At 39.9% G+C, this 22,148-nt stretch overlaps 1 protein-coding gene across 1 annotated transcript; it reads left to right on the top strand.

Annotated features, from left to right (window-relative positions):
* The first annotated feature begins 1,849 nt into the window (after positions 1-1,849).
* Positions 1,850-21,126, top strand: LOC144074250 (far upstream element-binding protein 3-like). Its single transcript, XM_077600559.1, has 18 exons — positions 1,850-2,182; positions 3,603-3,711; positions 6,189-6,219; positions 6,305-6,351; positions 6,434-6,505; positions 6,577-6,634; positions 9,817-9,979; positions 10,046-10,144; positions 14,983-15,084; positions 15,165-15,267; positions 15,339-15,439; positions 15,825-15,963; positions 16,051-16,211; positions 16,518-16,585; positions 16,679-16,764; positions 17,563-17,634; positions 18,257-18,354; positions 19,134-21,126. Exons 1-18 carry the CDS (start codon positions 2,084-2,086, stop codon positions 19,140-19,142), a joined length of 1,617 nt encoding a protein of 538 aa, XP_077456685.1. The 5' UTR covers positions 1,850-2,083; the 3' UTR covers positions 19,143-21,126.
* The last annotated feature ends 1,022 nt before the right edge of the window (positions 21,127-22,148 follow it).

Below are 22,148 nucleotides of genomic sequence, written 5' to 3' on the forward strand. Positions count from 1 at the left end.
TACCCAGAAAGCCCTCTTTTTGCCCGCGTGTGCGCGTTGTGCGTTTTCTGGTCCATGTGTACTGCATGGTAGGCTGATTGGACACTCTAAATTGCCCCTAAGTATGAGTGGGAGCGTGGATGGTTGTCCCCCGCCCAGTGCCTGAAGTCAGCTGGGATAGGCTCCAGCACCCCGTCGTGAGGATAAAGCAGTTCAGAAAATGAATGGATGGAATGTTTCTTGACAATAAAAGCATTCAATTGAATTCAATATTGTGCACTCCAATGCCTTTGAAAGAGGATCTCATCTTAAGTATGGAACTTACGAGGGTATTTTTTTTTAAATTAAATTTGTTTTTTTACCTCCTGAAGCCCCTGTTTCATTCTTGATGATAGTCCCAAATGACGTTTGAATGCAATCGGTGCACCTCGTCGTGTGGACATGTATAAAATGGGCCGGGGGTGAAAAGTGAAATGGTCTCGGGGACAATGAAGGAAGGTCATGCATGGGAAGTAAAGGTCAAGAAGCTACTTTCTCGGAGTGGATTGTGTGTGTGTGTACTATGCAGTGCGGCGAGGGAGAGAGACGACGCCATCTGAAATGCTCGTTGGATGGCAACAGGAAACAACACTAAGAGCTTTAAGTGGCTTTAAGTGCATCTGTGTTTATACCCGCAGATGTGTTTGTGTCCATATAAAATATGGCGTTCGCATTAATAATAAAAAACAACAACCTTTAATAACTGTGCCGGTGGTTCACAAACAAATGAAGAAAAAAAATCCTTTATTTAGTGCATTTAAATGAGTTCACATGATTTGTTGACAAACGTAATTCCTAGACATTGAGATCTACCATTCACAGATTTTCCAAATTTAACACACATTTAAAAAAATATATATCATAAATTGTCCTTCCCACATTGGGATTTCCACTGGTCGAATTGCAAAACTGACAATTTACAACCGTGACAGGAAAGAGCATCATAAAATCAAAACAGTATGCTATTTGAAGGTTTTTGCCAGTCAGTGAAAAGCATTAAAAGTCATGTGATTTTTTCATTTTTTTTTTCAATTTAGGGATATGGCATGAAAAAGCATTCATTTTCCGTACCGCTTATCGACACAGGGTTTGCTTGGGGCGACGTAGAGAATTGAATAAAATACAGTTTTACAGAACCAGCCTACCATGGATGTTTTTGGGGATGTGGGAGTAACCCAGAGAAAACCCACACAGGCATAGACCGGACATGCAAACCCGCTCGTGAGGATAAGCAGCATTGACATTGAATGAAGAATGTAAATATCATTTTGTAGATATTTTAAAATGTATTTATAGAATACATTTAAAATACTTTTAAATTCATTTGATTTTTTCCTGCCCTGCTGCTAAAAAAAAATCCTTAAGTAAATACTTTACACGTACACTGACACATGGGTGCGTCCGCACACACACGCACTCTAAATTATTCATAAAACTTGACAATCCTGATTTTGCTTTTGGCATCTGCAGAAAAAGTAAGTCGGGAAATCTTTTTTTCAGAGCTCAGATATTGCATAATGAATGATAAAATAGTGACAATCACATCACAAAATGTGTTCTTTTTCCCCCAACGTAATCAATGGAGAATGTTATATATCACTCTCAAGTCTCGGTTCTGACTTTAAAGATGCTTTTTCTTTTTTTCACTTGCCCTATCCATTTTTTGATTTGGCAAACTTTTTCACTATTAGTTGCTTCCCACCTGTAGCTGCTGGAGGAACACGTGACAAGACACGGAACCGGAAGCTGTCGGTTTGTCAACTGCCAGCTGAGGCGCAGAGATCGTCTATACATCAACACATTCGTCACGTTACAACAACACAACCCCAAAACCCATAACATAATATACAATTTCCCCAAATCTCAACCGCATTTAAATGATGCCATCGTATTCCTCACCAACCATGCTCTTAAAAAGCATGCTCCCCGTTAAGTCTTATCATGCTGCTTTACTAGATTTGAAGAAACCAATTTCAAGTGAGGCATCGTCATAATTGATAGCATCTTTGCAAGAGCTGGGTTGTGTAGCTAACCGCTAGCAAGCTAGCGGCTAGCCAGTGGCGCTATGATGGCGGAGCTGGTACAGGGCGGAGGACAGGCCTCAATTGGCCAGCCGGGGCTCAAGTCGGACGGCTTGACCGATGCGTTGCAGCGGGCCCGACAGGTAAACTCCGCCGAATGACTGCAAGCGAGTCCCGGGCCTCCCACATCCAAGAACAGCCCATTCCTCTCGAGTCCTGACACTTTTTCTCCCTTCCCCAACACTCGCAACTTGGACTACACAATAACTCACACACGCATAAACACACACACACTTGCACGGAAATTAGCATGCTAAGTTAGCCGGGACACTTTTGTTGACTTTTAACACGACACGACACACGACACTCCCTTACTTTGACGTACACGTGGACCTACTTTGGGGGAGAGTTTGACGAGCTGTCACGCAAAAATGGGGGTGTCGGGGCTACGATGTTTTTTTTCCTCCTTATGGGTTGCGCACAAGTTTGTCAGCCTAGTTCACACGTGTCACTCAGGTTGACAACCTGTTGAACGCACGAGTAAGGACGTGGTAAGTTGCACACATTGTGTACACTAACTCACCAAAACTGGGGACAGGGGGGGGGGTTAAGTGTTTTGTATACAGTAACTAAATGTTTCTTCAGTACATCTGTTTACTCAGTGACTCGCTATCTTCCTGTTAGCTAAGAATGCTAACTTCCTGTGTAGACCCCCAACACACTAATATAGTGTACTCTAAATGTATTCATAGGTACGTGAACAGCCCCCCCCCCATTTTTTTTACATGCACTCTGCTATAATTAGAATCTGCAGGAAAACGTGATTCCAATTTAATAATTCAATGAGTAATAGTATAAGTAATAATTTGGTTGTTTCAAGGTGGGAAAGCAATTTTGTCATTGGCTAATTTTGGTCAGTGCATGTAGTAATAGAATTTTAATAGGTCTCCGGATCTGCACACTTGGATTGCATTTTCTCACCTGTTGTAATAAACAAGGTATCATTGGAAATATGAGTCAATATTAAATGGAACTATGACTAATCTGCAAGAAAACTTAGTGGGTGTCAAAATTTGGCATGTCATGCAAATTGCCTCTAAATTTGCTAAAAAGAATATCAGCGATGAAGAAAAAAATGATCACTCTACTACTGTACATACATTTACCTATGTTTTGATGAGGGTTTTCAACTTGAAACGGACATCCAGGATAAATCGAAAATTCATTAATTTACAGTTACTGTAAATTTACGTTTGTTCGTAAAAAACATGAGTCAAAAAATCGAGAATTTCCCTACATGCTTGTAGACCGTCAATCACTTCCAAGTCCACCAACTCAATCATGTTCCCTCATGCAAGTGCATGGAAATGATCACATACACTATTTGCATACTTTGCCTGGTTATCCACATGAAAATGTACTCTGTTACTGATTTGCAAACTTTCTGTCTTGAAGTCACAAAAAAATAATATCCTTGTACATTTAAAATCCATTTTGGTCAGTTTTTGTATTGCAACATGCTAACTCTTTTAGCCACACATGCTAACTGTTTGTGCTTGTCAGATGGCGGGGAAGATCGGTGGCGGTGGCACTGAGGCCATGGCGCACCTAAACAGCTCAGCTGCGAGCGCGGAGCCGTCACTCTACTACAAGCGAGCCTGCGACGACACAGGTGAGCGCTCACCCTCGCACCATCGCTTAACCAGGATGTTAGGTCATGCAATTATTTTGAGTCATTTACATTGGACCAGATTGGTATGCAGTTTGATGGGTTTTCAGCATGTTCATTAAGCTATAATAACGATGCTTACATCAGCATTTTCGTTATACCATGATGACCTCACAAGCCTCCTGTTAAATGTCATGATTCTTTTTTTATTCATAATAGCATAATCGCAAAAAATGTAGTGGGCGGGTTTTGTTTGTTTCATTATCAAGTTTTCTACTTAAGTCTGTTAGCTTGCTGACATTTGATATTTGTGTGTGTATTTGTTCATTTGGATGTGTGTTTGTGTGTCTTGATGTTTATGTGTGAGAGCATTTCTGTGTGCGGACCCAGGTTTTATGTTATGAGGGTATACTAGTGGTCTCCCGATCACATATTTTTGCCTCCTGTTTCGTGAATCCTCCGAGCCTGAGTTCCTATCTGATATTGAGTCCTGATCCAATCCCTCCGCAATGTATTAGGGGTAAAAAAAACTCCCATCATAATTTAGATAAAGGTACATTCACTAGTGTTTTAAAACAAGTAAAAATATACACAGTGGTGACTGTACTTAGGGAATTTGTTATAGAAGTAGACAAGCATTTTACATGGAAACGCGGTAATTCGTTCCAACCCCTTCTAAGATGCCCAGTGCTAAACCTTAAAAAATTGTATAACAATTTTGTATTAAATGTGTGAAACACAAATAAGATAAGAAACTTATTTATTAAACCATTAATGAGACATGCAAAGACATTTTTCATTGGTTTTGATGGGCAAAGCAGACGTTTGGCAGCTGAGTAAACATACGTACACAAGCATGTAAACCAGACCTGGTCAATCCAGTCCTCGAGGGCCGTTGTGGGTGCAGGTTTTTTGCTCCGACCAATCCAACACTGACAGTTTAACCAATTAGATTTCTGCTAAAACAAGAAGCACCTGACAGCATTCCACTGATTGTATATCTAACATACCAGGTTGGTGGAAAGGTTTCCCTTTTATGAGTTGGAACGAAAACCTGAACCCACTGCGGCCCTTTGTGTAATTAATTGCCCGTACCTGATGTAAACACACAAATTAAAATTATGTTGCGTTTGGTTAAATATCGGTCCAAAATGATTGACTTTGACAACTTCATAATTTCATAAAAATGCCTGATAGTAAGACTCGCCAAGACTTTGCTAACAGCACGCTACTTCTTTGCACTCGGACCATAACTTTATTGGGCCAATACGATAGGCAAAAAATAAAGCTGCATTGAGCACAATCAAGAAACAGCATGATAGAACTCTTGGACGAATGAGGGTCGAAAGCACACAAATCAGGAACTCACAACGGAGTGGCTCCTCCATGGTTGGTTATGCTATTTGCTAACATGCTAACCATAGGCTTTCTATTCTCTTGTTGCTTTGTGACCGTGTACAGCATGCGTACTTGTCTGTCGCCATGGACTAGCTCGTCCAGCATTAAGAAGCTAGACATTATTCTGAATGGAAATAAATCCTATGACATCCCAGAGTCTTATTGAAACAATGCTATGCGTGTTGTAATGGAAGCTAAAGGCGGTCCAACAAAATATTATTATTATTATTTTGGGCAGTGTCTGAAAACAAGTACTTTTCTCGTAGAGTGCAAAATCAAAGTTCTCAATCCAATTCTGAATTTGTTCAGATGTTCAGACATAGGCTTTATCGTCATCCTCAAATCATCAAAAGCCCTTGTCATCATACACAGCTGCGTATAACGAAATTGGTGGTGCTACTCCACAAATTTGATTAATCTCTTGATAATGAAGCTCATTATAATTGTTTCACGTCCAAGTTACAATACTTTTCGCCGACAAAAAAAATCTACGCTAATCCCAGTTTTTGACTAACCATTGGTCATCAGGAGAATGATAATTTGTAAGGGATAGTATTTTTTTTTAAATACCTCATATTTTGTCATGAAATTACTGATTAGTTTCTAAAACCACAATATTCATATGGAATGTTAAGAATGGTGGATTTTCGTCTCAGCCAATTATAAGGTTTTCGCTCTCGCATTGAAAATTAGATATTTGCTTGTATAATTATGGTTCATTTCATAAAAAGAAAAATCCAATAATAATAAAAATCAGTAATGAACAGTTTGTGTAGAAATCCACTTTAGTCCACGTGTGTGCGTGTTTCTGAGTTAACCCATTCTTAACCAAGTTAACAATTTTTCAATTTTTGTAAAATTTAAGAACATTTACATAAAATGGACAAACTCTTTAAACTAATTACAGGTTGTCCCACAGTGCGTTAAAATGGGTTAATTTACCTCGTGTGGTTGTATATGTTTGGGTGTGGTTGTACATGTTTGGGTGTGGTTGTATGTTTGTATACATTTCTGTGTTATTTGTTCCAATATTTCTCAAAGTCTGATTCTGTATATTTTTATCCACACGTCTCTATTTGTAGGTAATCAACTGTCAGCTGTCGGCCACCAAAGGTAGGGCACACTTGCATAATCGCGTACACATACACAGTATATGGAGGTGATGAGCGTGTACCTGAGAACGGTCTGTATTTTTCAGGGTGTTGACGGAGGATTACAAGATTCCCGACAGGATGGTGGGCTTCAGTAAGTCAGCTTCCTTTTGTGTGTGTGTGTGTGTCACACGTGATTGTTTTCACACTCGTGTGCTTGCGTGCCTTTTCAACAGTCATCGGCCGAGGTGGCGAACAGATCACCAGGATCCAGTTGGAGTCGGGATGCAAGATCCAGATCGCCGCCGGTTAGTTCCGGCGTACTCGTCAAGTGTTTTGTCTCTTTGGTTGATGAATGTCTGCGTGTGTATGTTTATAGATAGCGGTGGTCTGATGGAGCGTCCGTGTTCCCTGACCGGATCACCAGAGTGTATCGAGTGAGTCTGAAACTCAGTCCGCTTCCTGTGACGATGTCACCTTCACACATTCACCTGCTGATGTGTGTGTATTTGTTTGTATCTATGTACATGGTTGTTAACCGTGTGTGTCAGTGTCTAATTGTGGGGGTGTGTAGGTCTGCCTATTTTTACTTTCCGTAATTTGTGTGTGCGTTCGTGCATCTTCACGGCGCGTTTTTATGTGTCTGTGTGCTTTTTTTCGTTCTGTCTGTTTGTGTTTTTATGAGCGTGCGTGTATGTGGTAATAGTTTCACAAGTTTGTGTATGTTTTTAATCTCTGTCTTTGTATACATGTTTGTGTGTTCATGTATGGTGTATGTCAGTGTGTTTGTTAGTGTTTTTCAGGGAGTACAGTTGGGCTAATGTTGGGGATCATTATCCAAAAACATAATAGTATTTGTTACACATTCCAAAATACTTTAGTCAAGTCGTTAGTCGAAAATTTTTAATTAATTAGTAATTCCTGCTGAAAAGTACCCCATATCACATTATAAATCACTTTGGGGGAAAAAGTCGCACCAGGCAAAAATGCGTTGTGTACAAGGGAAATACTTTAATTGTATTTCTGTATTGTACACTTATAAGTGGAGTAAAAATTGGATTCTTGAGGGGTGTGTACTTGATCAAATCCAAAACCAGGAACAGACATTTTATCTTGAAAAGTAATTAAAGGTAATAATTATATGGAAAACAACATGCTCAATAGCTGTACAGATTTGTGGCAAGTGAAGTGGGGAACTAAGTAGAGTAACAAACAATCTCTTGTGCACCACACACTTCAAGAAACAGCTCGCTTTATTGAACACAACACAAATGTAGTGAATTACTCACCACACTATTCTCAATAATGGGGCTCTAAGTATTTCCCCATCAAACTTTGCGGGTGTAACAGACCAATAAGAACAGTCACTACAAGCAGTTGTTACACAATGCAAAAATAACACAATCAGCTTACGTTACATGACACATATTAACAAACTGAGAAGAGATCTACAAACACACCACTTGGCCTCTACTGTCTATGTATAGTGTTAGGATTTTGTAAATATGGTATTTGTGGACAATATGAAATTATATACAGTGGGCACTGTCTTCGGGTGCGCAGTGTGTTCTGAGGCGATTATGTCATCGGTCCGCTTCTATAATAACATTAATACTAATTTGTCTGACGATACACAGTGCAGCTTTCAGATGCCCCTATTAGTAATTAGGTAATCCTCCGTGTGCTTCCTGAAGACAGGAGAAAAAAGTGGGATGATTCGTAAGGATGAAACTATGTCTTTGCCTCAGATTGCACTGCACACGCAAAAACACAGCTGTCGTGTATTCATACAATCAACATCTTTTCTCCTCATACGTAAATACACAATCACTCTTAACTAGCAAAATAATACACAAGTAGCACTGCATTCCTAACCCTTGCAACATTATGCAACGTTTTGAGTGACCTTCTTAGGTATTTGTCCAGTTAGATTAGCTCCATGTTAAGGAAGCGTGTGTATATTGGCTGTAGCGTTGTAAAACTACACTGTGCCCTATTTCATGGCTTGAATACTACATCAGCAGAGCATGCCTACCCTACAACATATTTATAACTGACAATACGTAGTGAAGGCATCATTGGAAAGAACGCTATTGCGTGAGGGCAAAGCTGTAATGGAGCGCTTTCTGTTCATTTGTGTAAACAGTCCATCATTTCGTTGTATGCACTGGAATGAATGACAAATGCTTTTGATTTGATTTGGGTCAGACTTGCTGCCTGTTGTATTCTATTTTGATAACAAACACAGGAAGAGGAAAAGCTTGAATATATATTTATGGATGATGAACAGCTAATGTACAGTATTTATGTTTGACAGCAGACATCTTGAAATTCCTGAATAGAGCTACTCATCTTTCCCATTGTATTTAGCATACACATAGCAGTTACCAATGAAAAAGCATAAAAAGTGCTCATTGATAATTTTGCAAGGTAGATAAAAAAAGAAAATGGAACTGGCCAAAGGAAGAGAACTTTGTTCATTGTGCTTGTTGCTTGACGTTTGGATGACATGGCCAAACGTGGAAGCTGACGTCATTCTTGGTCCACCACAAAGGAATTGTGGGCGCTAGCAGATAATCACAGACCTCTTCTCTCTGTTGGAACACATTGCTCTGTCTTTCCACTTTCAAAGTGCAGACTGAAAAGTTGTTCCAAAATCCCAAATGGCTTTTATTCCACCCGCTGTATGGCCATTGGCATATAAATCTATTTATATGACGATACACGTGTATATATGTGCACACACACACACACATAGCTTTTTTCATAAGTAGAGGCATATTTTACATTGAATTAGTATAATTTGTTCCCCAATCTTTAATACTAGCCACTATAATTCCTTTAAAAATGATAACATGATACCAATTTTGTATGAAATATGTATGCATACATGCAAAAATATAATAAAACTCTTAAGACAGTTTAATGACGCCACAACAATACCAAACAGTAAGAAATCGAAAGCGCCTCAGTTCAAACATGCAATCGCCAAAGGGGTTGCCCTAGCTCAAATCTCTCTCACTCTCTCTATAGTCACTCACGTCGGTGCCATGCGGCCAGGTGATGGTCCTCGTGGTGCATTCGCGGGGATTAGGACTAATGGGTGTGCACCCTGACTGTAAAGTGTTGTGAAGTTAGCTATCTAGCATCGGTGTTGCTAGAGGAGGGTGTAAAATTTATGAGTATGGATAGTATAATGACTGTAGAAAGGGAATACAGCATTTCCTTGTTATCTAGATGTGCGATACCTCTTTTGATGTTTTGTCACCTGGACAAATCATGTTTTGTAACAATAATTTCCACATCAAACCGTTTTGTAACCTGAAAAATTTATATGTTGAAGAATTTGTAAGTAGAGGTACTGCTTTTAAATGTCTTGAAAGTACTTGCAAAAGTCAGGTCAGATTCTTGAACACAAAGTCACATCACAGGGTAGATTAAAGTGTTAACAAGTAAGTGTCTATTTGCATAATTTGCAAGTGACTCCAATTATCAGGTATAATTCTTCCACACAATGGACACGCTGCTACAGCTTGTATGCTTCACCAACACATCGAGCCGGCTCCGTTCAACTCATCTGTCCATGTATATGTAAATGCGTGTTTGTGTGCGCACCTAGGCAAGCTAAGCGTCTCCTGGTCCAGATTGTGGAACGCTGCAGAAATGGTCCCGGTTACCATGGTGATGGAGAGGGTGGGGTCCTGGTGCAGGAGATGCTGATTCCCGCCAGCAAAGTGGGGCTCGTGATTGGTCGAGGAGGAGAAACAATAAAGCAACTGCAGGTATTACTCCCAATGTGCATTTTCTAATTTGTTCCAATCGGTTCTTGACGTTTGGTTCTCCTAAAGGAACGTGCGGGTGTCAAGATGATGATGATCCAGGATGGTCCAATGCCCACAGGAGCAGATAAACCTCTACGCATCTCTGGAGACCCATACAAAGTTCAGGTTCGAAAATCATACGCTCTCCTGCCACTCAAGTAGTAGTGGTAGTAGTAGTAGTAGTAGTAGTAATAGTAGCAGTAGTAGTAATAGTAGCAGTAGTAGTAATAGTAGTAATAGTAGTAATAGTAGCAGCAGTAGTAGTAGTAATAGTAGCAGTAGTAGTTGTAATAGTAGCAGCAGTAGTAGTAATAGTAGCAGCAGTAGTAGCAGTAATAGTAGCAGCAGTAGTAGTAGTAGCAGTAATAGTAGCAGTAGTAATAGTAGCAGTAGTAGTAGTAGTAATAGTAGCAGTAGTAGCAGTAGTAGTAGGAGTAGTAAAAGTAGCAGTAGTAGCAGTAGTAGTAGGAGTAGTAAAAGTAGCAGTAGTAGCAGTAGTAGTAGGAGTAGTAAAAGTAGCAGTAGAGCAGTAGTAGTAGGAGTAGTAAAAGTAGCAGTAGTAGCAGTAGTAGTAGGAGTAGTAAAAGTAGCAGTAGTAGGAGTAGTAAAAGTAGCAGTAGTAGTAGTAGGAGTAGTAAAAGTAGCAGTAGTAGTAGGAGTAGTAATAGTAGTTGATCTTGATGTTCTTTTTCTATTTGTAGAATATAACTTTGATGTTTTGCCTTTGTGATCCGATTGTCTTAAAACCCGGTAGCTATGTAGCACGGGCCAGGATCTTTTGATCGTCAAGTCCGATTTTTAAATATTTTTTTGTATCATAGCTGATGAATTAATTGCGGACTTATAGTTATGAGTCACCCAGTAGAGGACAGCCTTCCTTAGGTTAGGGTTTTTCCCAATAGAGGGCCTTCAGCCTGTATAGCACACGAGTAGTGCTTTACAACCCTAATTCCAATGAAGTTAGGATGTGGTACTAAAAAAACTGAATACAGTGTTTGCAAATAAGTCAACCTATAATTGATTGAATCAACTTTAAATATATTTAATATTCAAACTGATAAACGTTATTACTTTTAGCAAAAAAAATAAAAATAAAACATTACTTTGTATTTTATGGGTGCAACCCGTTCCAAAAAAGCTGGGACACGTGGCAAAAATGATTGAGAAAGTTGACGAATGCTCATCAAACACCTATTTGAAACATCTTAATGGTGAACAGGATAATTGGGAGCAGGTAGTTGCCATTAATGAGTCTAAAAGGAGATTCCAAGTGCTGCTACGTCATTTACCTGCAATGACGGGGCCAGTTTCACCTCTTTGTCATCAAGTGCATGAGAAAAAAGAAAAGTCAGAGTGTGAGGGCAATGTTTCGCAATGTACAATTGCAAGGAATTTAGGGATTTCATCACCTCTGCTCCATAATATCTCGAAAAGACTCCGACAATCCGGATAAAAATCACTGGATGTCAGTGGGAAGGGTGAAAATTCAACGTTGAAAGCCCATGACCTTTGACAGCTTTGAAGGGACTGCATCAAAAACTGACATCAATGTGTAACTAATATTACCACATTATCAGAAAATGCAGTTTTGGCTACATTCACAAGTTCAACTTAAAACCCTACTATGCATTCGTTGCATAGCAAAAGCCATTCATCAACATCCCAGTGCTCAGCAGTGTGGCTTGCAGTTTCTTGACTGGCCTGGACTTCAGATTAAAAATGTGTGGAGCATTAGGAAGTGTAAATTGCAACAACGGAGACCCCAGACTGTTGAACAGCTGAAGATGTATATCAATCAAGGAAAGGAAAGTCCTATCTGATGTCCAGTTTGTATTATCATATTTCTTTCAACTTGCATATGCACCAATACGTCATCAGCCCCGGACAAACCTCTTGCAAGGCGGTTGCTATCTGATATCTCTGTGTTACTCCCATCAACGGAATATGACCCTAAACCACGGATTTATGGCAACCACAGAACATGGTAGCCATGGTTTATGTTGGAGTGATTCCAGATATTCCCATTGGGACTACATGAAAGGAGTATGTTTATCCTATCTATGAAAACAAAACCAAAAGACATGGAGAAATGTAAGCGGCGGTTTGTGACCAAGGCGGACCAAGTGCGGAACGTACAGATGAGATTCCATCCACATCTGCTCCTCAGCATGTAAGTTACTGTCTCATTTAGTGGACCATTCTTACTACATGTTAGTGCTAAGTTATAATCAGGGCTGACATTGTGTGTCATTTTTGCTACTTCGCTGACACCAAATGTGTGACCGATACTGGTTTCAGATTTAGCTCTGTCACCTAAAACTTTTGTATTTTATACTGCTCAGTGCATGTTCTAGCATTCTCATAGACTATATAAATCTATCCAGTCTTTTTCTTTTACAGCCAAGTGCTATGGTTTTAAAATTTTTTTTTTTTTTTATTTCAGTCTGCCATATTTTCAAAGAGCCAGAAGCTCCAATAGGCTGGAAAACAGGCCATCATTTATTTTGTTAAAATTTTGTTACTTTAGCTAGCAGCAGTCAATTCCTTCATAATTCTATTTCTAATGAAGATTAGAATTTTTTTTACCGAGATTCTTTGGCTGCCATTGACGGCGATAGACTTTGGGTTTCCCTACTGGGAAAAATATATGGGACACCTATTGTTGTCACTAGTAGCGATTAAGGGTGTCTTAAATACCAATGCTCTTCTTTTACTAACTCGACCAAGCAAAGGTGTTTGGGTACACCTGACTTATGCACATACTGGATCCGCTGGGAGACGGTAATAGGATAACACTTGTTCACGACCCTCTCACCGACAAGGAGTGAAGCTTCCTCCTCCCACGGCTGAGAAGCTCTTGAACAGCCAAATCCTTATAGGCCAGAAGACCATAGAGGTTAAAAAATAAATGGCACACTTCTTGTTTTCAATTGCAACTGATAAGATAAGGTGTTTTCAATATAAATTCAAAATTACCTCTACTACATTACATACAGTATAAATATGATATCCTTATACTGGCTGACAGATAACGAATTGATCTAAGTTAATAATTTATTGCTTTTTCCCCTTTTTGCAGGCCTGCAGAGTCAGAAGAATGTTGTAATGACTGACTCTCCATTGCTCTGTTTCTTACCATTCCTGGAACACTGATACATGTACACTGTATCCATTATTAAATTATATATTTTAAATGCGATAAGTTGATGGAGACTTATCTTTTATTGCAAGGACTAGGGTCAAACTTTTTTCATCTTGTTTTTTCCCCCTTATTGCAGCAGTGAACGTTCTTATATTCGGTGACATGATGCACCATCTAACACAATTTTCATCTATATTTTTAGAGGCAAAAGAGTACCATCATTTACAAAAGTAAAAACATTGTTACAGCTGTTCATTGATTGGAAATGACACCATTCCCACTCTTTATGAATGTTGTTTTTAGTTGTCACCTGCATCATCAGATTTGCTCTGATGGTCATTTAAAAAATATTGTATTTATCTTATTACTCTATCAAAAGCTGCTGCATTTTTCAGGCCTGTAATAGGAAAAAAAACAATTACTGACTAAAAATAAAATATCGATTGTTTAACATCTTAACTAAGGAGGGCTGACCCTTCAAAATCACAGTAAATACCGAGACAAATTTAGCTGGTATAATTGTTGTCACTGATGCTAGGCTTTCAAGCGAATTAAATTTCAAGACCTGCGCGGAAAAGAAAAAAGTGGAGGCGTAAAATTATATCACAACTTTGTAATATTTACTAGATCATACATTTTCCCCCTCACCTTTTAAGTTGGAATTTTCTAACAATTGCTGTCAAACCCTTGCATTTAAGCCAGCACTTCACCTGGTTCAGGCTGTGATCCTTAAAGAATATGGGTGAATTTAGCTCTTAGAAATTAGTTTTGGTCCAATCTTTGGGGTTACACTTTGAAAAGGAATATGAAAATCAGTCATTTCAGCAGGTCCTGCCAATGCACTCAAAAAAATGTTTCAAACTGGACCATATGGAATAAAACTGCTTACAAGATGCATGTTTGTAAATAAATGTGCTTATCCAGAATGAATGAATAGCCAGACTTGTTTGATCTGATAGAAAAGAAACAGTAACTCAACAAATTCGTGTCCTGCAACATTTCAGTGGTGGGATAATAATTTGGTCTCAACAGCGTAAACAGGGATCCATCCAGCCCTGCATCAACAATTTAGGCTCCTGCTGAGGGTGCAATCCTTGCCACACTTTTAGCCTCTTAGCACCAATTAAGCATGTTTGCAGCGCCTCATACTACCTGTGATAAAGCTCAAATTATCTGTCTTTTTTTTTTCTGAAAGTGGCAATGCGTTCACTCTTCTCAAATTGCCTACACAGTCAACTAGCTAGGTGTACCTAATCAAGTGGCCAGTGAATGTCTATATGCTTCCTTGCTATAAGTAGCCCTACAGGATTTTTATGGTGTCACTTGGTTTGGGGGACACAGAGAAATTAATTTTGTCTCACTGAAAGCTGTCAAAGGACTATTCTCTTTTACTACCTTTTGAGGCTAAGGGCTATGTATCAAGGCTACAAGGCAAACCCTAAAATTATTTTAATACCTGATTATACTCTTTGTTGAATGACTTTTTCTGACTACATCATTTTGATTTTTGCAAAATTTGTACAAGTCTTTTCCTGCTCATTCAATCTAAAACTTTCATGCACAGAAATGCAGCAAAAGTGTTTGAACTTTGCAATAAATATTGTGCAACTTGTGGCTACTGAACCTTTTGCAGTGGGGATAAATCACGTCACTAAAACAGTGTAGAAAATCTTAACACCTTCCAAGCAATGGTACCTATGGTAGCTGACAGACTGCACCATAACTCTTCTATTCATGCATTTTTGTAATGTTTAATTTCTCTGTGTCCACTAACGTGGTTTAATTGTTTTTTTTTTTAATGTAATGTGGTCATGTGTTGAAGGTGGCAAAGGAGCTGGTGCTCGAAGTGATCCGAGAGAAGGATGCTGATTTCCGGTCGGGACGTAGTGACTTCTCCTCTCGTCTGGGAGGAACAAGCTTGGACGTACGCATGGGCAAAACAAAGCTCGCCTCAAAAATTCTCACGAGTGGAACTGATGGTGGCCATTGCGTTCTCCCTCACAGGTTCCTGTTCCGAGGTTTGCTGTTGGCATTGTGATTGGCCGCAACGGCGAGATGATCAAGAAAATACAGAATGATGCCGGCGTGCGGATTCAGTTCAAAGCGGGTATTGTGAACCTTGTTCCAGAATACTCACCTGAATAATTCTACAATCTCAGTCCTGGATGTGTTGTGCAGATGACGGCATCAGTCCAGAGCGTGTAGCCATGGTGATGGGTCAGCCGGAACGGTGCCAGCATGCGTTGCACCTCGTCAATGATCTCATCCAGACTGCACAGGTAAACTTAGGGAAATGCCTTATTCCCCCCACAAAACAAATCTATCCCTGCTTTTTTATGCGGTTTCATGCAGAGACAATCTGTGTTGCCAATATCATTAATTTGCATTATGTTTCTGATCTCCACTTTTTTTCCTATGCTTTGTTCTCTTGTAACTTATCGGGGGGGTTTATTTGCTACTTAGGTTACAATTTCAACCTCAGAAAGTACTAATGCACAATGTACACCCGGCCACTTATGATTGGCTCACAACTGGTTGATAAAGTCTTTGATCAGTAGTATCTTTGCGCGTTCCATCCACATTTTTCGATTCAATGTAAGCAGGGTCCTAGTGGGATACCAGTCACATTAGTAGGCGAAAATAACTCCCAATTCTTCCGTTCAGGAGCGCGATGGCTTTGGTTCGGTGCTTAGGAGCAGCCGGCTTCGAGGTCGTGCGGACTGGACCGTGGGGTCCCCCGGACCCCTTCAAGAGGTCACATACACCATCCCTGCCGACAAGTGCGGCCTGGTCATTGGCAAAGGTACGCAGCCATCAGCTTTTTGTGCTAGGCACGAGGGCCTGCTTCTTCAAAGCAAACAAAAATTGACTGTTGAATGTGTGTTCGCAGGGGGTGAAACCATCAAGAGCATCAACCAGCAGTCGGGAGCTCATGTGGAGCTCCAGAGAAACCCGCCTCCCTCCACCGACCCAAATACACGTGTTTTCACAATCAGGGGGTCTGCACAGCAGATGGAACACGCTCGACAGCTCATTGATGATAAGATTGGGGTACGACACATGAACACGCCCTCTTTGCAAGAACAGCAGCAGGGTCTTTGAGTTATATTGAGGCAGTGGTGGGGCTCATTCATTACATTCAAAGCTTAACTTGTGATACCTATTGTGCTAAAATAGGAAACTTATCACATTATGTGGAACCTATTTTGGTAAAATATTATTCAGTGGTTTTAACCATACAGATTGCGGGCACTGCTGAGGGCACGGGCCATAGTGAATCTGCTATTATTATTACCATTCATTATGATGTTAGAGAGCTTGATGAAAATATTGATGATGCTTATATTGTGTATTCAGGGTTCTGGGATCATGAGTAATGGAGGTTTCGGTTTCAGTCACTTCACTCAAGGCCCTGCCCACCAGAAGTAGGTTCCCTTGACAAAACTGTGTGCTTGCCTGCTTGCTTGCTTGCTTGCTTGATTGTTTGTGTCATGTGACCCACTCATTTGTGTTTGCAGCTGTGGGGGTCCTCAAACTTTCCTGACGGGCGTGTGGGGGAACACATACCAGACTAGTTGGCAGAACACTGCCCAACAGGATCCAGGTATTACACACAAATTACAATTACATACATTTCACCCAACCATTAATATCCACACACGTACGTAACTGTAGGGCTACCAAGATGAATTGGTCACAATTATGGTGACAATTTATTCATTTTAATTATTCTCTTAAACTAGCCTAGCCTGCTTGCCATCAAAGACTTAAGTCTTATCGGAGTAGTGATAATGCATGATGCAAACAGAAGCGCTAAAGGCTTACTAACAGAGGCTGCATGGATTTCATTGGCAGCTATTTTAATAAGCAATGTGACTATTTTTTATTTTTACATTTTACATGTTTTCCTTCAAAACTGGGACATCTCCCATTGACTGTCATTTCTGCCTGCCTGAAACCGGCGGCTGCTTGTTTTATGGGCATGTGATTGACTTAATCTCTGTGCAGACATGAACAGTAATTTTTGTCCATGATGCAAACAAAAGCTCTAACGGGTTTCACATTAATTGCTAACCTGTCTCACGGTATCAGTGCAGATGATCTTGTGTTTCAAATGCGCGCTAGTCGGGACACTAATTTTTTCACTTTTGAGCTAAAGTCCCTGGCTAGGAGCCAGTGACCAGCCAGGGTTATTGTACATTTTCACTACATACAATCAAACTAATAAAGACCAACATAACATTCAAAACGAGCAAATAGCACACTCCATTTTGTGCTCGTTTTGTAAGTTACGAAAACAATAATAAAGACAATTCACTAGGTTGTTGAGTCAAGGTGAGTCACAGGTTTATGAAGCTGAGTAGGTTTGCCCCATATATAATTTATCTAAATGTGTGTGTAGGTCAGCAGAGTCAGCCTGCCAGTGTGATGAGCGACTACAGCAAAGCGTGGGAGGACTACTACAAGAAACAAAGTACTAATCTAGCTTCTTTCAGGATTATTACATGAAACAGTTCTACTAAGTCTTTTTTTTCTGGACCACTGCAAGAGCGATAGTTGTATTTTATTTCCTTTCAGGACTGACTATCACTTGAAACAATGACAGTTTTACTGAGTTTACGACTACTACTAAAACACTGTAATAGTTTAGCTTCTTCCATAGTTTTTATTTTAGGACTAATAGTAAAAACACTATCTTTAAATTCTTCCACATTTTCCCTTTTTTTCCGCACTACCACTAAAAAACTGTTCTACTACAAGAAAACTGGACTACTACAAGAAAAAAAGTAGTCGTACCTCTACTTACAAAATTAATTGGTTCCGGAACTTTTTTCGTAACCTGAATATTTCGTAAGTATAGCAGTACTTTATATGTAAAATCCGTAATTGATTCCACGGTCCTCAAAAACTACCAAATCAATCCTTTAAAAATGACCCGTGTCCCAATTTTGTATGAAAGATGCGAGAAACTGACAAAAATGAAAGAAAAGTATGAGAAAAGTATTTATTAATGTAATTAAATGAAGAACAAGCATGCTAAAACTTGTTCTATGAGGATGAAGAATGAGGATATATATTTTTGTGTCTTTGCGCAGATCAGTCGTCCCAGCAGAGTTCATTGCCGGACTACACAGCGGCGCTGGCTGAGTATTACCGCCAGCAGGCGTACCTGTGGAACCCTTCCCAGATCCAGGTAGAGCACCGAAAGTGATATAATCAAACAGACATAGTTGGGTCTAATACAAGTCGAGCCAAAAAAGTTTGGCTTTGGCTAAACAGAGAGGATACAGGGTAAATACAATATTAGGAAAAAAACAACGGCAACGAGCAACAAGCCAAGGCTTCGCCTGCGTCCAAAATGGTATAAAGAGAATGCGACGCCAGAAGAGGTATCGTAACTTTAAGCAGTGTTCGCCAGTCCACAAACATCAAAATATTTGTCATTGATTTATTGATAGTGTGTAGTGTGTGAAAGATGTGATTGGCTGGGATAGGCTCCAGAATCAGCATCCCCGCGACCCTTGTGTGGATAAGCGCTTTGGAAGATGACTGAGTGAATGATAAGACTAAGAAACTTCATCCGCCATTTTAATTTGCATCGTGGCCCAAAATTTTGACATACAAGCTGATAGTCCGTCACTTAGCTCCAGGTCAAAAACCTATATCTGACTTCACATTTGTTCTAAAATGTCAGCACCTACAAGTGTGCACTTTTCTGTGTTTAAACATTGTTCTCATTTTCATTCTCATGTAGATTTAATTTTTTCAATTTTATATTATTTCTGGGACCACAATGCGTTTCTCTTTTATTAAGAGAGGTGTACAAACAATGATGGTAGTGTGTTCAGATGCAAAATATTCACATTCCTACACAGTGATATTTGTAGACGGGTACATTTGTAATGACACAATGTCTTCATCTTTCTTTTGAAGGAATCAACATGAATTTGATGTCATTTCCTGTTTCTGTAGGATCACTAAAGAGGCTCCCACCACTCTCCCTCCCTCGGATGCCACGCCTCCTTCCTGCCTTTTCTGGAGAAAATTAACAGAAACAGGAACAGTGCTCTCTTCTTCTGGTTTTAACTTCCAACATGTCAGACTTCTTCTCTGACTTTTTTTTCTTTTGGGTTGGGGGGGATTGTTTTTTTTTTTCCGGCATGGACACTTTTGAACAAAGTTCACTTCCACTCGTTTTGTCTTTTCACCACATGATGCCTAGCAGTCTTGATGAAGACGATGTTGATCAGGTTGATAATGAATTTAAACATGCTGCAGATCGTTATGCTCTTTTTTTGTTATTTCAGAAATGTCACAGATTTCTGTAGATAGAAAACTCTCAATCCTTTTGATTTCTTGACGTCATTTTGGAAGCAATTGTGACAAAGCGCTGGTTTACGGTTTTACAAGTAAAATAGTTGACAAAGCTTAAATTTTGTTAACTGTCGTCTGACAGCAGACCATGCGGAGTGGGGTGGGCTTACTTGCCCCAAGCACATCTTTGATAGTACCCGATTTTTGTGTGCATGCGTGTCTGCGTCTTAGAATGTGTTTTGGTAGTTAGGATGTATCTCTTGTGTGTGAATGTATATGTGGCTGGAATTGTGTAGGAGTCCATTTTTGGTGGTTATCTATTGTTTGTTGTCACGATAACGGTGTGTGGTGATGCTGCGTGAGTCGTTCTGTGTGTGTTTGTCTGTGTTCATGAAAACGATTTTTCAGGTGCACGAGGCGTGTCACATTTGAGGAGTTAGCAACACTGTCCGCGGAACTGATGGCCACTTTGCTAATTTTACACCAGTAAAGTTTGTTCATTTTTTAATTTTGGCCGCCGAGCCTTAGCAAAAGTGTGTTCTGCCGGCTTAGCATTGCGCTGCTCGTTGTCATAGCAAAGAGATGTTTTAAGTTCGGGAACTGTCAATTGTTTTAAGCTTCTTCACTTGCCGTTTTGAACATGCCAGCTTTAGAGAAATGCGCTAAATCATGTCTTTTCCGTTCGAAGCTCGTTTTCATTCTCGATTTTATTGCGCAAGACGATCTAATATTCATTTTTTTCTGTTGTGCAAACATCAGGCCACATGGCGCTGGCGGGCAGCGCCGAGCTAGCATGTATGCACTCAAATGTTAAGATAGTAGTTCAAGTGCTAGCAATCTGTCACCTTTTTGTTGTCGAGTGTTTAAAACAATGTTGCGGCTAAAATGAATTTGTTTTCAGACTTTTGGTTACCGTTTTGCGTTTTGACTGTCTTTGTGAAAAGAAGTGCTAGCATAGCCAAGTACGTGTGTGGTGATAATGATTTAGGTTCAGGGGTCTATTGAAATATATTATATTTGCTTTTAGCGAATATGCTAATGTATCATCACTTCAAAATGAATTTCTGCTTTGTTTGTTTGGTTAGCGAGCGCTCAATTTATCGTTTCCTACCGAACCATCCAAAATGAAGAGGAGGTTGCATGTGTTGTGGGTGAGTGTGTATCCGCTGTGTCTTTGCTTGTGATGATTGTGTCTTTGATGCGTGAATGTTTTTTCTGTAATTGCGTTCACTATTTTTCACTCCTTCCCGAATGCCACAAATGTATATTTGTTTTCCTACTGAGCTAATTTTCTAACGCTACATGTACATGTCATCAAAATTATTGAAAAAAGTTTGGTCCCTCTCACTTTTGTCGCAAGGAGAAGGCCCTCTTCTCAAGACTGCTATGCTAAACGCTAACGTCTTTCTGCCCATAGTCACAGAGCGGCTCGTTAGCGTGTTAGCTCGTTAGCCTGGGTGGCGACTCCGAGTCAGAAAGCTCCCCGTTTTTTTGTTTTATTTTGTGTGTGTGTTTTTTCTAACGGACGTTTGTCTTAAAATAACCTTTGGACTTTTCTAGTTGATTCTATGGACTGACGGGCGAGGAAGAGGAAGGTGAATGTGATTATGATGTAATCGTGAGGGCTAATAAACAGGCTCCAACTTTCTGACATCTTGTGTGTTAATGAATGCCCTGTTTGGTCTCATTTCAATTGCCCTTATTAGTTTTGACTACATTTAGTCAAACACATTCTGTATTTATTTAGTCACATTTTAGTCGATTGAATGCCAAGCATTTTAGTTTTCATTTTAGTCCAGGACAATGTTAGTCTAATTTGGTTCATCTTTTTTTACTCCAATGAAAATTATTTCAAATAGCATTTTCTCTCATCCTTCTGATAAAGACACTGTTTTATAGATTTAAATTTCTCATCTCTCATTTTCTGAACCGCTTTATCCTCATTAGGTTCACGGGGGGTGCTAGAGCCTATCCCAACTGACTTCGGGCCAGAGGCGGGTGACACCCTGAATTGGTGGCTAGCCAATCGCAGGGTACAAGGAGACAGACAACCATTCACGCTCACACTCATACCTAGGGGCAATTTAGAGTGTCCAATCAGCCTACCATGCATTTTTCGGGAATGTGGGAGGAAACCGGAGTACCCGGAGAAAACCCAGAGAACATGCAAACTCCACACAAGTGGACCAACCTGGATTTGATCCCAGGTCGCCCACTGTGAGGCCGACGCGCTAACCACTCATCCGCCGGGCCGCCCTTAAATTAAATTAGCTTTTTTATTTTTGTTGAGGTTAAGCACATTATAATAAACATTTATTATAATAGCGTTCCTCAAAATTGCGCCTAGGTATGAGCGTGAATGGTTGTCTGTCTCCTTGTGCCCTGCGATTGGCTGGCCACCGATAGCCCAAAGTTTGCTGGGATAGGCTCCCTCATCCCTCTCAACCCTTGTGAGGATAAGTGGTACAGAAAATAAATGAAGGAATATACTAGTGATCACAAAAATAATAGTAATGTCATCATTATTATTTTTTATGTTATGCACGGTAGCAGTATGCTTTTGTTGTCCAATACAAGTTTTGTGCTCATTAGATGGTTTACAAGATATTTTGTCTGTTTTAAACCAACATGCATTCCATCAAAAACCTTCAGAATGCATTTCTTGTAGCATCA

Source organism: Stigmatopora argus, chromosome 5, assembly GCF_051989625.1.
Source record: "Stigmatopora argus isolate UIUO_Sarg chromosome 5, RoL_Sarg_1.0, whole genome shotgun sequence".
In the NCBI taxonomy this organism is placed as follows: domain Eukaryota; kingdom Metazoa; phylum Chordata; class Actinopteri; order Syngnathiformes; family Syngnathidae; genus Stigmatopora; species Stigmatopora argus.